At 39.9% G+C, this 16,223-nt stretch overlaps 1 protein-coding gene across 1 annotated transcript; it reads right to left on the bottom strand.

The window, feature by feature from the left end:
* Positions 1 to 359: 359 nt before the first annotated feature.
* LOC138597785 (uncharacterized) lies at positions 360 to 2,244 on the bottom strand. The gene is made up of 6 exons (XM_069669298.1): positions 2,202 to 2,244; positions 1,791 to 2,111; positions 1,217 to 1,573; positions 1,007 to 1,132; positions 591 to 652; positions 360 to 488 (listed from the first exon to the last, which is right to left on the bottom strand). The coding sequence occupies exons 1-6, from the start codon at positions 2,242 to 2,244 to the stop codon at positions 360 to 362; spliced, it is 1,038 nt and encodes a 345-aa protein (XP_069525399.1).
* Between the last annotated feature and the right edge of the window lie 13,979 nt (positions 2,245 to 16,223).

Here is a 16,223-nt window from a genome sequence, read left to right as displayed (position 1 = left end):
TGTTCTGTTGTCTGTTTAACCTCTTTGTTTAATTGTGTCTTAAATGCTGTAAGTAAATGCACCTGATATCACTGAGGAAAAGCAGAGACGCACGTGTAAGAAAGACAAAAAGATATTTATGCTTTAATAAGACATGACAAGGTTTTACTAAAGATTTCAGATTATTTAAAAAGACATTAAAACACAACAACAGGATGTAAAACATAAAAAGATGGAAGGATCAACTCACAGTAACATAAAGGGTCATTTTATGCATTCAGAAGTAGATGCAGAAACAGTAGTGTCTGCTTCCTCTCAACAATCATGTTAGACACTTTAAGGTCAGTCGTATAAAACCCCCCACATGTTTTCATAGACATTTACATCGAGCATTTCACTTGAGAATAGACACCGTCTTCAGTCTTTAACTCTTTAGTCTTCCTCCCTCTTGTAGATTTCCCGCCGTGAAAATGCAACGCAGCATAGTTCAGATCATGTCCACCTTCAGTCTGTGCAGCAAATAAAGTTCTCATTACATGATCGTGTTCGTATACAGCAAGTTAGGAGTTATGTTAAAGTTATACAGTATGCAACTTTCTTTGATCACTTACAATATCATCTATTCTTGGGTTGGAGTTGTCATGTCTTGCTGGCAAAGAGGCGCTTTCTATTCCTTGAATTGAGTGAAGACAGAAACATTATGTACTTTTCTCACTCTTAAATCAGATCCTCAGCTGTTTCAGCACATTTTAGTTTAAAATATAACATTAAAAACCACATTTCTGGACAGTGTCCTTAATAACTTGTGCATCCTGTTCAGGTTTATTGAGGCACACATGGAATAAACAGCAATGTGGAGGCTCAAAATAGTGCAAAATATCAGTGACGTGCTGATATGGATATCTTCTATTTCATTTAAGAATAGGAGGTGAAGGTTTGTCCTCTCCTGTTTGATGGTACACTTCCTGTAGTCAATAAATGTTTCAAGTAAAACTAGCAAATGTTTGAATCAGTAAACAACTCTTACCTTTACATTGTCCACATGCTGCTCTCGGAGATCGGTGACAGATGAAAACAATATTTCCAATCACAGAAATGACCAGGCAGACTATCGCTATCACCAGAGCAACAAATTCAGAGCTTGTTGTTTGCTCTAGAGAACAAAGAAGAAAGTTTCATTCATGATGTTTATAAAATATTATGAAGATCACCTCCAGTGCTGAACTTATAATCATACCAAGCTCTAGTTTTGTTCCGTCTCCAAACAGTATCTCTCCACATGTGGCCACAGCACAGTAGTAAGTCCCAGCATCAGAGGAGCTGACGTTCTTAGAGAAGCGATAAACACAGCTTCTCTGAGTGTCAGATCTCTCGTCACATCCATCACGTCTGTTTCCATCAGTGTAGATGATGTCTGGATGAGATTTATCTGATCCGGCTCTGAACCAGTACACACTGTGACCTCCTGGACACGTTTGACTCTCAGAGTCAGAGAGGACTGAACACTGCAGAGTCATCAAGTCTCCTGGACGGACTGGATCAGAAACTGTCGGCCGCTGAACAACAGTGTAGTTTGATGTCCTCTGAGTGTTTCCTGTGTATTTGAAGACGTTCAAAAGTAAAATAAACACAATATGAAATGCTTTGACATGATGAAATGTAGCAGTAAGAACCTATTGTTCAGATGATTAAATCATGGGTCAAATCTCCACATTGCCAACATGGAGTAATATTTCTAATTTGACATATTAGGATATAATGTATATGAATTGGAAATCCTTTCAACAACAACAAAAAAATCACATAATTACCTTTTATTGACAAATATGTCATGAACGAAGTTATCTTATTCCACTCCAGGACTACACAGTGATACATTCCCTCGTCTTCTTGAACTGTCCTCAAAATGGTCAGATTGTTCATATTCTGATGAATTTTTAAATCAAATCTAGAAGCTGAAAACTCTGCTCCAAACACTTTGTTTGTATTTTTCCATCGTCTCACAATTAATTTCAGAGCATCACCAGCACTCTGCTTGAACCAGAAGGCTTCATTGTTTAAAATATAAGGTGAATCACATGTGAAGGTTGCAGGTTCACCAAGTTGAACTTGGATCACTGGAGCCAGCGCATCTAGATACAAGTATAAAGGAAGAATAAATTAAACATTAAATAATCATTCAGCCAGACATCTGGACACAGTCATTATTGCGTATCACTTACAGGCCTGATGAAGGAGAAGCAGTGTGAGCCATAACACGATCATCTTGACACTGTCTCTTGTTCGGAGACCTCTTAGTTACTTTGAATATACAATGACGTGGTCATCAAAGCAACACCTTCAAATCTGATTGGTTGTCTAAATATAAAACAAGATCATTTCCTGCCACAGTGGTTTTGTCTGTGTGATGTGAGGCATCTCAGTTTTTTTCACTCTAATTTAATTTCAGAAAAGATTCATGGTTCTCAGTGATTGAGGAACTCTGAAACATTTACTGTGAACATGGACAGGTTCTCTTTCTTGTCAGGCTTATTCAACGTTCCCACAACATTTGGGGAATTATGAGACGTGTTCATTGACCGGTATCATGTTGACCTGCATCATATTTTACAAAATCAACACTGTTTGTCATAACACCTCAGTTAATATCATGTCAGGTAGCAAAGTTATTTGTCATGCTAGACTGACAACACTGACATTCACATCGGATAGTATTTTGGTTGTCATAACGTTAGCGAGCATGCTAAGGTTAGCCAACTAGCTCCAACATAACTACATTGAGTAATTTGATTGTGATTGTGATTGTGATTGTGATGCGCCAGTGGTGTTAAATCATAACTTAAAACATGGTTTGAAGAAAGTATTAAGATTCATACTTCAAGTTTGATGTGCTTTATTACCAGTGGACATTAGAAATAAGCTGAACAGATAGGGGAGGAGTAGGATAAGAAATTGTTAATGAAATTGAATCATTGTATAGGGTGGTGTGAACACGGGTTTTGGCTCAAATATTTCATCGTTTGCAGTCACGCCACCCAAACAGTGAAACCACAAAGAAATATCTAGAAACATTTTTAAATCTTAGAAAACTATTTAAGTAAAACACAGTTTTCATTATTGGTAAGTGAATCTATTTATTGATTAATTAGGTTTTTTTAATATAGCCTACTGTTAATCCATTAGCATTTAAGGATGCAATTTTCCAGATTGGGTAATCATAACATATCATAGTTGTTTCTTTTCCTCACATGGGCACTATATTTGGATTCATGTATTAAATAAATGCTTACGTATCCGACTGTAAACCTCAACCTTAAAGGACAAATTCACCCCTGGAAAAAGCCACTGTCAGTCAAAGCTGGTGTTCTCCGCAATCAATAGAAGCAATAATATTTTAAATTGGCCTTAGCTGTGGAGAAAGTTGTACAAACAGCTTGTGGTTTAAACCCATTCTACATTCCTACAACACCCATCATGCATTGCGCCTCTCTCTCTGAAAGGAATGGCCCAGCGAGGGCCTGGTTATATAGAGAGGTTACAGGTCTGCGCGAGAAGTCTGCCTGTTTGTTATGTTCGTTCTTTCGACCAGAACAGCTGGTAAACATAGGGGGTAATTCACTCCACTCTCAGCTGCTGTCACACTGACAGACCTCAACTGCATGCACAGATCGATGAGGAGACGGGAGAGGAGGGGGCAGATCTTTGAACAGCTTCCTGTTAAGTCCAGACTCGACAGGTGTTTACTAGTATTACTCTCTTTAACCTTGCTTTATGTTTTTAAAACAAGCGCGTAGCAGCAGCGTGTACAGTCCATCCATATATCAATCAATCAATCAATCAAATTTTATTTGTATAGCGCCAAATCATAACCAGGGTTATCTCGAGACACTTTACAGAAAGAGCAGGTCTAGACCGACTCTTTGTTAAGTTATTTAAAGAGAGGCCCAACATCAATCCACCATGAGTAGCACTTAGCAATTCGGCACATTGGCAAGGAAAAACTTCCTTTTAACAGGCAGAAACCTCGAGCAGAACCAGACTCATGTTGAACAGCCATCTGCCTCGACTGGATGGGCCGAAAATGGGATAGAAGGAGATGCAGGATAGAGACAGGCAAAGAGAGCAACAACAACATATGTTCTTGTTACCACAACAACATATGTCCTTGTTACACGAACAACAACAGACACATACTTATGGTTACAATGCCAATAATAGTGGTAGACTAGGGTGAAGATTGGCTAAATAAATAAATAAATAAATAAATTAGCGAGAGAAGCAGAGTAATGATAAAGGCTGAGGTAATCGTAATTGTAACAGTTGAAGTCAACAGGTCTACTATTAGCATTAGCAGCAACAATAATGATACTATGGGGAAGGCTGATGTTAGTAGGTGTTGCAGTCGAGCAGGTCCACAGCAGCAGGTGGTCTGCAGCAACGATCCTCAGGAACCTTCAAGACAAGGGAGCACAAGAACTCCCGGGAAGATATGTGTTTAGTAATGTTAATGGGACCAGAAAATACAGAGTTAATGAGCTGCATTAATATGACAGATAGAGATAGAGAGAGAGAGAGAGGAAGAGAGAGAGAGAGAGAGAGAGAGTCAGAGAGTCAGAGAGAGAGAGAGAGAGAGAGAAGCTTGGTGTGTCAGATCCCCCCGGCAGTCTAAACCTATAGCAGCATAACTATGGGCTAGTCCAAGCCTGAGCCAGCCCTAACTATAAGCTTTATCAAAGAGGAAAGTTTTAAGTCTACTCTTAAAAGAAGAGAGGGTGTCTGCCTCCCGGACCTTGACTGGTAGATTGTTCCAGAGGAGGGGGGCCTGGTAATTGAAGGCTCTACCTCCAACACTACTCTTAGAGACTTTAGGTACCACAAGCAGGCCTGCATCCTGGGAGCGCAATGTTCTAGAGGGGTAATATGGCACTATGAGCTCTTTAAGATATGATGGTGCCTGACCATTAAGAGCTTTGTAAGTAAGAAGAAGGATTTTAAATTCTATTCTATATTTTACAGGAAGCCAGTGCAGAGAGGCTAATACAGGAGAGATGTGCTCTCTCTTCCTAGTTCTTGTCAGCACACGTGCTGCAGCATTTTGTACCAGCTGCAGAGTTTTTAGTGACTTATTAGGGCAGCCTGATAGTAACGAGTTACAATAATCCAACCTGGAAGTAACGAATGCATGGACTAGTTTTTCTGCATCGTTTTGAGACAAGATGTGTCTGATTTTTGCTATGTTGCGAAGATGAAAGAAGGCTGTCCTTGATATTTGTTTTATGTGGGAGATGAAGGACATATCCTGATCAAATAGAACTCCCAGATTCCTAACAGTAGTGCTGGATGCCAGGCTGATGCCATCTAGGGCAGCTATATCATTAGAGAAAGAGTCTCTAAGGTGTTTTGGGCCGAGCACAATAACTTCAGTTTTGTCTGAATTAAGTAGCAGAAAGTTTCTAGTCATCCAGATCTTTATGTCCTTAAGGCATGCTTCTAGTTTAGATAGCTGATTGGTTTCATCTGGCTTCATAGATAAGTATAATTGAGTATCATCTGCATAACAATGAAAATTAATGGAGTGTTTCCTCATGATATTACCCAGAGGAAGCATATATAAGGTAAAAAGAATCGGTCCGAGCACAGAACCTTGTGGAACTCCATGACTAACTTTGGTTTGCATAGAGGACACATCATGAACATTAACAAACTGAGATCGATCTGATAGATAAGATTTAAACCAACTTAATGCAGATCCTGTAATGCCAATTAAATGTTCTAATCTCTGTAACAGGATGTGATGGTCTATCGTGTCGAAAGCGGCACTAAGATCTAACAGGACGAGTACAGAGAGAAGTCCTCTGTCTGAAGCAGTAAGTAGATCATTTGAAACTCGCACAAGGGCTGTCTCAGTGCTATGGTGGACTCTAAATCCTGACTGAAAGTCCTCAAATAAACTGTTGTTATGAAGAAAGTCACATAATTGATTAGCGACTGCTTTCTCAAGGATCTTTGAGATAAAAGGAAGGTTAGATATAGGTCTATAGTTAGCTAAGGTGCCTGAATCTAGGGTAGGCTTTTTAAGAAGTGGCTTAATTACAGCTAGTTTAAAAGACTGGGGTACATAGCCCGTCGATAAAGACATATTGATCATATCTAGTAAAGAAGTGCTAATTGAGGGAAAGACTTCCTTAAGCAGCTTGGTTGGAATCGGGTCTAAAAGACAGGTTGATGGTTTAGACGAAGATATCAGAGAATTTAGCTCAGGAAGGTCAATTGGAGAAAAACAGTCAAGGTAAACATCAGGTTTTTGAGCAGTTTCCAAAGATACATCTGCACCAGTTAACGGCAGGAGGTTACAAATTTTGTCTCTTATCTTTAGGATTTTGTCATTAAAGAAGCTCATGAAATCATCACTGCTGAGGCCTATAGGAATACTTGGCTCAGTGGAGCTGTGACTCTCTGTCAGCCTGGCTACAGTGCTGAAAAGGTACCTGGGATTGTTTTTATGTTCTTCTATGAGGGAGGAGTAGTAGACACCTCGAGCATGCCGTAGGGCCTTCCTGTATTTATTAAGACTATTTTGCCAGAGTAAACGAGACTCTTCTGTTTTGCTGGATCGCCACATTCTTTCAAATTTACGCGACATTTGCTTCAAGTTACGAGTTTCTGAGTCATACCATGGAGCTAGCCTCTGTCGTTTAATAATCTTCTTTTTTAAGGGGGCAATCGAGTCTAGAGTACTTCTCAGCAAACCTGCAGTACTATCAACAAACTGATCAAGCTGAGAGGGACTAACATTAGCATAAGAGCTTTCTGTAGTAAACAGATGTGGTAAAGAATTAAAAGCAGCTGGAATTGTTTCCTTAAATTTAGCTACAGTCCTATCAGACAAACATCTTGTGAGTACATTTTTGTTAACTGGAGAGTAGTCGGTTAATAGGACATCGAATGTTACTAAATAGTGATCTGATAAAAGAGGATTTTGTGGGAAGACAATTAAGTTTTCGGTTTCAAGGCCATAAGCTAGAACAAGGTCGAGGGTGTGGTTAAAGTGGTGAGTAGGCTGGTTTACACTTTGAGTGAAACCAATAGAGTCCAAAAGGGACATATAATAATCCCCTTCCTGCGTAACGGCTCCGGACATGTAGACAAAGTGTGTCCGTGTACCGTGGTTGAGCCTCGCAGAGCCACGGACTGATTGGTCTCCCGATTATAATAATAATGACAAAACATTATTAACAGATTGTTTTTACAGACAAATACATTTGTTTTTCAACAACAAAAGGTTGAGTTGTTATCATGATCACTGGAAACTCTGAGCCTGACAGCCCTTATAATACTGCACCGCAGCTCCCACCACCTGCTGGCGTTTGTGAACTAGGTGCTTTTTGCCACGAGGCATAGAAAAAGGGACAAATTTGCCCCGAATGTTTGCACAACATGACTCATTGAAGTACGCGCAAACGGTTCCGGAGCACACAGACGCTGTTTGCTCTGCAGCGCACTTTGGGGTGCGTTTGAGTACGAGGCAGAGTCTTTATGTCATTTGCATAGGTTTAGAGGGCACAAAATTGTTTCCCACTGGCTCTCCGCTAAGAGACCCGCCTTCCTCTGCCTCTTATTGGCTCTGACCCTGACGGTCTTTCCCTATCCCCAGCGCACATTTTTCACAGAATGCGGGTGGGATAATGCTGCGTTCATAACAACTCAGAAATATGGGACAAACCTCGTCCCGTATTGATTCAAAACGGGACACGCCCTTTAATTGTCAAATACGGGACAATTCCGTATTTTAAGGGACGGGTGGCAACCTTATTTGGCCAGACGGGCTTCAGGAGATAAAACTTATTTTTGCTTTTTAATTCTTGTGTGTAACAAAGACAACAAATAATTAAAACTTATATAATGAAAAAGTGCAATTTTTTCCTTTTTCTTACTATGTGTTCTGTTGTCTGTTTACCCTCTTTGTTTAATTGGGTCTTAAATGCTGTAAGTGAATGCACCTGATATCACTGAGGAAAAGCAGAGACGCACGTGTAAGAAAGACAAAAAGATATTTATGCTTTAATAAGACATGACAAGGTTTTACTAAAGATTTCAGATTATTTAAAAAGACATTAAAACACAACAACAGGATGTGAAACATAAAAAGATGGAAGGATCAACTCACAGTAACATAAAGGGTCATTTTATGCATTCAGAAGTAGATGCAGAAACAGTAGTGTCTGCTTCCTCTCAACAATCATGTTAGACACTTTAAGGTCAGTCGTATAAAACCCCCCACATGTTTTCATAGACATTTACATCGAGCATTTCACTTGAGAATAGACACCGTCTTCAGTCTTTAACTCTTTAGTCTTCCTCCCTCTTGTAGATTTCCCGCCGTGAAAATGCAACGCAGCATAGTTCAGATCATGTCCACCTTCAGTCTGTGCAGCAAATACAGTTCTCATTACATGATGGTGTTCGTATACAGCAAGTTAGGAGTTATGTTAAAGTTATACAGTATGCAACTTTCTTTGATCACTCACAATATCTTCTATTCTTGGGTTGGAGTTGTCATGTCTTGCTGGCAAAGAGGCGCTTTCTATTCCTTGAATTGAGTGAAGACAGAAACATTATGTTCTTTTCTCACTTTTAAATCAAGATCCTCAGCTGTTTCAGCACATTTTAGTTTAAAATATAACATTAAAAACATCATTTTTGGACAGTGTCCTTAATAACTTGTGCATCCTGTTCAGGTTTATTGAGGCACACATGGAATAAACAGCAATGTGGAGGCTCAAAATAGTGCAAAATATCAGTGACGTGCTGATATGGATATCGTCTATTTCATTTAAGAACAGGAGGTGAAGTTTTGTCCTCTCCTGTTTGATGTTACACTTCCTGTAGTCAATAAATGTTTCAAGTAAAACTAGCAAATGTTTGAATCAGTAAACAACTCTTACCTTTACATTGTCCACATGCTGCTCTCGGAGATCGGTGACAGATGAAAACAATATTTCCAATCACAGAAATGAGCAGGCAGACTATCGCTATCACCAGAGCAACAAATTCAGAGCTTGTTGTTTGCTCTAGAGAACAAAGAAGAAAGTTTCATTCATGATGTTAATAAAATATTATGAAGATCACCTCCAGTGCTGAACTTATAATCATACCAAGCTCTAGGTTTGTTCCGTTTCCAAACAGTATCTCTCCACATGTGGCCACAGCACAGTAGTAAGTCCCAGCATCAGAGGAGCTGACGTTCTTAGAGAAGCGATAAACACAGCTTCTCTGAGTGTCAGATCTCTCGTCACATCCACCACGTCTGTTTCCATCAATGTAGATGATGTCTGGATGAGATTTATCTGATCCGGCTCTGAACCAGTACACACTGTGACCTCCTGGACACGTTTGACTCTCAGAGTCAGAGAGGACTGAACACTGCAGAGTCATCAAGTCTCCTGGACGGACTGGATCAGAAACTGTCGGCCGCTGAACAACAGTGTAGTTTGATGTCCTCTGAGTGTTTCCTGTGTATTTGAAGATGTTCAATAGTAAAATAAACACAATATAAAATGCTTTGACATGATGAAATGTAGCAGTAAGAACCTATTGTTCAGATGATTAAATCATGGGTCAAATCTCCACATTGCCAACATGGAGTAATATTTCTAATTTAAAATGTTAGAATATAATGTATATGAATTGGAAATCCTTTCAACAACTGCTACATGAAGCATTTCTTTCATAACATTGTTTAGTCATTAAAACAGTGTAGCTGATTCTAAGACATTGAAAAAACACATAATTACCTTTTATTGACAAATATGTCGTACTCAAAGTTATCTCATCCCACTCAAGGACCCCACAGTGATACATTCCCTCGTCTTCTTGAAGTGTCCTCAAAATGGTCAGATTGCTCGTATTCTCATTAACTTTTACATCAAATCTAGAAGCTGAAAACTCTGCGTCAAACACAGGCTTTGTATTTTTCTGCAGTATCACAATTAATTTCAAAGCATTGAAAGCACTCTGCTTGAACCAATTGACTCTTTTGTTTAAAATATCCGGCGAGCCACATGTGAAGGTTGCAGGTTCACCAAGTTGAACTTGGGTCACTGGAGCCAGCGCATCTAGATACAAGTATAAAGGAAGAATAAATTAAACAGTAAATAATCATTCAGCCAGACATCTGGACACAGTCATTATTGCGTATCACTTACAGGCCTGATGAAGGAGAAGTAGTGTGAGCCATAACGCGATCATCTTGACACTGTCTCTTGTTCGGAGACCTCTTAGTTACTTTGAGTAGACAATGACGTGGTCATCAAAGCAACACCTTCAAATGTGATTGGTTGTCTAAATATAAAACAAGATCATTTCCTGCCACAGTGGTTTTGTCTGTGTGATGTGAGGCATCTCAGTTTTTTCACTCTAATTTTTAATTCAGAAAAGATTCATGGTTCTCAGTGATTGAGGAACTCTGAAACATTTACTGTAAACATGGACAGGTTCTCTTTCTTGTCAGGCTTATTCAACGTTCCCACAACATTTGGGGAATTATGAGACGTGTTCATTGACCGGTATCATGTTGACCTGCATCATATTGTCCAAAATCAACACAGTTTGTCATAACACCTCAGTTAATATCATGTCAGGTAGCAAAGTTATTTGTCATGCTAGACTGACAACACCGACATTCACACTCGCAGGGCTGCCAAGTTTCAGAAAATCACAAGAGTGAGACTTTAGTGTTATGATGTGTTTGGCCGTCGAAAAAATTTTGGCCTGTTTTAACGTCGATTTGGCCTGTTTTAACGTCGATTTGGCCTGTTTTAACGTCGATTTATACCTTAAGACTGATGTCCTCACCTCCATGCCAGCTGCTCTCCCTGCACTGTGGCCTCCTAATGCTAGTCTTAATTAACCAGAAATTAGAAATGAAAATTGTAACAAGAATTTTGACAAAATACATTTATTTGCAATATTTCATTTCAACCAACTGTCCATCATTTAGCTGGGGACATGTCTCATGTTGTAGGCGTTTGTGGCAGATTTTGATGCCTTGATGACAGAGGCAGGGGGCTCCCACTTGAAACACTGTGGCTCAAGGCTCGCCATCTTCACAGTCATGATGGACGATAGAGTTCCCTCAAGAGCCAAACTGTTTCGGGTTTTGGTTTTGTTTGAGTAGGGGGTGATTTTGGACACAGCCAAAGTGGATTCCAGGGACTCTGTGGGTTCCTTTAGGGGGGTCTAATAATAATACAGATAAAAACTACGAGCAACATTTGTCCTACGTCGACATCAAACTAGTAAAAATATTTAAAAAGTGAACCCATTTTCAATAATTTTGTGTGATCAAAATTGGGTAGTTACCTACCGTCCGTCTTCTAGCAAGCAGGAGAACGTCGAGTGGGTTTTAAATGTCGGCGCTGTTGTGTGTGAAAGATCGTTAGAGACGCCAAGACCCGCCTTACGTTGCTTCTGATTAGTTTATATTGCGTGGTGCCTTCCGTGGTTGGTTAGATTTAGGCACAAAGGACTGGTGGATTGGTCTGGGATTGGTTATCTCGGTCAGTCAATCAGAGTTACTCGAACTACGGCATGCCGCGAGGACCAAAGTCTATTATCATGAAAAAAATAAATATAGTATTGAAGTGAGTAAGAGTATTGAATGGGGAAATATAAGCGTGAGAAATGTCAAGTGTGGCGTGTGGTGTGAGAATGGGTCAAATTGCGTGACTGTCACACTCAAAGCATGACGCTTGGCAGCTCTGACACTCGGATAGTATTTTAGTTGTCATAACGTTAGCGAGCATGCTAAGGTTAGCCAACTAGCTCCAACATAATTACACTGAGTAATTTGCCATTTGGTTACAAAGCACAATGCCAGATCCATGCAATTACCAGCCAGATCAGCCCAGAGAGTCTGTGCGAGTTGGCTGTTGTTATCTACTCAACGGTGTTTTGCTACATTGCCGAACTGGAAAATCGTCTGCGATAGCAGACAAGCTAACGGTAGCTTGTTGCCAGCTTACAGCTGGCTGGCTAACCTTAGCCTAGGCAGGTAATGCAATGATATTGGCTAATAGAAAACAATCGGTAGTTATGCACATTTGCTTTGTTCCGCTACATAATTTACAAAATCAACGCTGTTTGTCATGTTAGCTGGCGAAGTCATTTGTCAAGCTAGATAACTGACACACACACTCGGATAGTATTTTGTTCGTAATAACTTTAGCGAGCATGCTAAGGTTAGCCAACTAGCTCTAACATAAATACACTGCATGACTCTGGCATTGTGCTTCGTGACCAAACGGCAAATTACACCGGCGAACCAGCAAATCATCACAAGCATTAGCTCACATTAGTCATGCAGGGCAGGGCGGCTGGAGAGAGCTGGGATGAAGCACTTCTGCTGTGAGAGAAAAAACACTGCACCCAGTGAGAGAACGCTGCACGTGGGTTTTGTTTCTATGACAACAATAAGTTGTGGGTCTGTTTTGATCCCCAAAAGCAATCGAAGGTCTCCATGATTCGCATGCCCTGCCGATGTTGACTCAAGTTTTCCCCCTGATGTCGATCACATTCCTGTTTGGCCATAGGGTTGCCACCTTCCATGCAGAAAAATAAAGGATGCCATCCACAGCGGGGGCCTGTTCCTCAGGGCCACGACCACCACAGGTCCGGTGATGCGCCAGTGGTGTTAAATCATAACTTAAAACATGGTTTGAAGAAAGTATTAAGATTCATACTTCAAGTTTGATGTGCTTTATTACCAGTGGACATTAGAAATAAGCTGAACAGATAGGGGAGGAGTAGGATAAGAAATTGTTAATGAAATTGAGTCATTGTATAGGGTGGTGTGAACACGGGTTTTGGCTCAAATATTTCATCGTTTGCAGTCACGCCACCCAAACAGTGAAACCACAAAGAAATATCTAGAAACATTTTTAAATCTGAGAAAACTATTTAAGTAAAACACAGTTTTCATTATTGGTAAGTGAATCTATTTATTTATTCATTAAGTTTTTTTAATATAGCCTACTGTTAATCCATTAGCATTTAAGGATGCAATTTTCCAGATTGGGTAATCATAACATATCCTAGTTGTTTCTTTTCCTCACATGGGCACTATATTTTGATTCATGTATAAATGCTTACGTATCCGACTGTAAACCTCAACCTTAAAGGACAAATTCACCCCTGGAAAAAGCCACTGTCAGTCAAAGCTGGTGTTCTCTGCAATCAATAGAAGCAATAATATTTTAAATTGGCCTTAGCTGTGGAGAAAGTTGTACAAACAGCTTGTGGTTTAAACCCATTCTACATTCCTACAACACCCATCATGCATTGCGCCTCTCTCTCTGAAAGGAATGGCTCCTCGAGGGCCTGGTTATATAGAGAGGTTACAGGTCTGCGTGAGAAGTCTGCCTGTTTGTTATGTTCGTTCTTTCGACCAGAACTGCTGGTAAACATAGGGGGTAATTCACTCCACTCTCTGCTGCGCGCACACTGACAGACCTCAACTGCATGCACAGATCGATGAGGAGACAAGAGAGGAGGGGGCAGATCTTTGAACAGCTTCCTGTTTAGTCCAGACTCGACAGGTGTTTACTAGTATTACTCTCTTTAACCTTGCTTTATGTTTTTAAAACAAGCGCGTAGCAGCAGCGTGTACAGTCCATCCATATAATAATCCCCTTCCTGCGTAACGGCTCCGGACATGTGGACAAAGTGTGTCCGTGTACCGCGGTTGAGCCTCGCACAGCCACGGACTGATTGGTCTCCCGATTATAATAATAATGACAAAACGTTATTAACAGATTGTTTTTACAGACAAATACATTTGTTTTTCAACAACAAAAGGTTGAGTTGTTATCATGATCACTGGAAACTCTGAGCCTGACAGCCCTTATAATACTGCACCGCAGCTCCCACTACCTGCTGTTCGAGCTGGCGTTTGTGAACTAGGTGCTTTTTGTTTGCATAACATGACTCATTGAAGTACGCGCAAGTGGTTCCGGAGCACACAGACGCTGTTTGCTCTGCAGCGCACTTTGGGGTGCGTTTGAGTACGAGGCAGAGTCTTTATGTCATTTGCATAGGTTTAGAGGGCACAAAATTGTTTCCCACTATGTATTGTATTGATTCAAAACGGGACACGCCCTTTAATTGTCAAATACTGGACAATTCCGAATTTTAAGGGACGGGTGGCAACCCTATTTGGCCAGACGGGCTTCAGGAGATAAATCTTATTTTTGCTTTTTAATTCTTGTGTGTAACAAAGACAAAAAATATTTAAAACTTATATAATGAAAAAGAGCATTTTTTTCCTTTTTCTTACTATGTGTTCTGTTGTCTGTTTAACCTCTTTGTTTAATTGTGTCTTAAATGCTGTAAGTAAATGCACCTGATATCACTGAGGAAAAGCAGAGACGCACGTGTAAGAAAGACAAAAAGATATTTATGCTTTAATAAGACATGACAAGGTTTTACTAAAGATTTCAGATTATTTAAAAAGACATTAAAACACAACAACAGGATGTAAAACATAAAAAGATCAACTCACAGTAACATAAAGGGTCATTTTATGCATTCAGAAGTAGATGCAGAAACAGTAGTGTCTGCTTCCTCTCAACAATCATGTTAGACACTTTAAGGTCAGTCGTATAAAACCCCCCACATGTTTTCATAGACATTTACATCGAGCATTTCACTTGAGAATAGACACCGTCTTCAGTCTTTAACTCTTTAGTCTTCCTCCCTCTTGTAGATTTCCCGCCGTGAAAATGCAACGCAGCATAGTTCAGATCATGTCCACCTTCAGTCTGTGCAGCAAATAAAGTTCTCATTACATGATGGTGTTCGTATACAGCAAGTTAGGAGTTATGTTAAAGTTATACAGTATGCAACTTTCTTTGATCACTTACAATAGCATCTATTCTTGGGTTGGAGTTGTCATGTCTTGCTGGCAAAGAGGCGCTTTCTATTCCTTGAATTGAGTGAAGACAGAAACATTATGTACTTTTCTCACTCTTAAATCAGATCCTCAGCTGTTTCAGCACATTTTAGTTTAAAATATAACATTAAAAACCACATTTCTGGACAGTGTCCTTAATAACTTGTGCATCCTGTTCAGGTTTATTGAGGCACACATGGAATAAACAGCAATGTGGAGGCTCAAAATAGTGCAAAATATCAGTGACGTGCTGATATGGATATCTTCTATTTCATTTAAGAATAGGAGGTGAAGGTTTGTCCTCTCCTGTTTGATGGTACACTTCCTGTAGTCAATAAATGTTTCAAGTAAAACTAGCAAATGTTTGAATCAGTAAACAACTCTTACCTTTACATTGTCCACATGCTGCTCTCGGAGATCGGTGACAGATGAAAACTATATTTCCAATCACAGAAATGACCAGGCAGACTATCGCTATCACCAGAGGAACAAATTCAGAGCTTGTTGTTTACTCTAGAGAACAAAGAAGAAAGTTTCATTCATGATGTTAATAAAATATTATGAAGATCACCTCCAGTGCTGAACTTATAATCATACCAAGCTCTAGTTTTGTTCCGTCTCCAAACAGTATCTCTCCACATGTGGCCACAGCACAGTAGTAAGTCCCAGCATCAGAGGAGCTGACGTTCTTAGAGAAGCGATAAACACAGCTTCTCTGAGTGTCAGATCTCTCGTCACATCCACCACGTCTGTTTCCATCAGTGTAGATGATGTGTGGATGAGATTTATCTGATCCGGCTCTGAACCAGTACACACTGTGACCTCCTGGACACGTTTGACTCTCAGAGTCAGAGAGGACTGAACACTGCAGAGTCATCAAGTCTCCTGGACGGACTGGATCAGAAACTGTCGGCCGCTGAACAACAGTGTAGTTTGATGTCCTCTGAGTGTTTCCTGTGTATTTGAAGACGTTCAAAAGTAAAATAAACACAATATAAAATGCTTTGACATGATGAAATGTAGCAGTAAGAACCTATTGTTCAGATGATTAAATCATGGGTCAAATCTCCACATTGCCAACATGGAGTAATATTTCTAATTTGACATATTAGGATATAATGTATATGCATTGGAAATCCTTTCAACAACTGCTACATGAAGCATTTTTTTCATAACATTGTTTAGTCATTAAAACAGTGTAGCTGATTCTAAGACATTGAAAAAACACATAATTACCTTTTATTGACAAATATGTCGCACACAAAGTTCTCTTGTCCCACACCAGGACTACACAGTG

Source organism: Semicossyphus pulcher, unplaced genomic scaffold (assembly GCF_022749685.1).
Source record: "Semicossyphus pulcher isolate SPU_LCO1_2020_fin unplaced genomic scaffold, fSemPul1.0.p SCAF_2, whole genome shotgun sequence".
NCBI lineage: Eukaryota > Metazoa > Chordata > Actinopteri > Labriformes > Labridae > Semicossyphus > Semicossyphus pulcher.
Note: the sequence above shows the minus strand (reverse complement) of the source record. Positions and strands in the feature narration are given on the sequence as shown.

Coding starts and splice junctions, on each gene's coding strand:
- LOC138597785 (XM_069669298.1), bottom strand. CDS start 2,244: ATGATCGTGTTATGGCTCACACTGCTTCTCCTTCATCAGGCCT. Junction 2,112..2,201: donor GCTTCTCCTTCATCAGGCCT/GTAAGTGATACG, acceptor ACTTGTATCTAG/ATGCGCTGGCTCCAGTGATC. Junction 653..1,006: donor AGCATGTGGACAATGTAAAG/GTAAGAGTTGTT, acceptor ACTCAATTCAAG/GAATAGAAAGCGCCTCTTTG.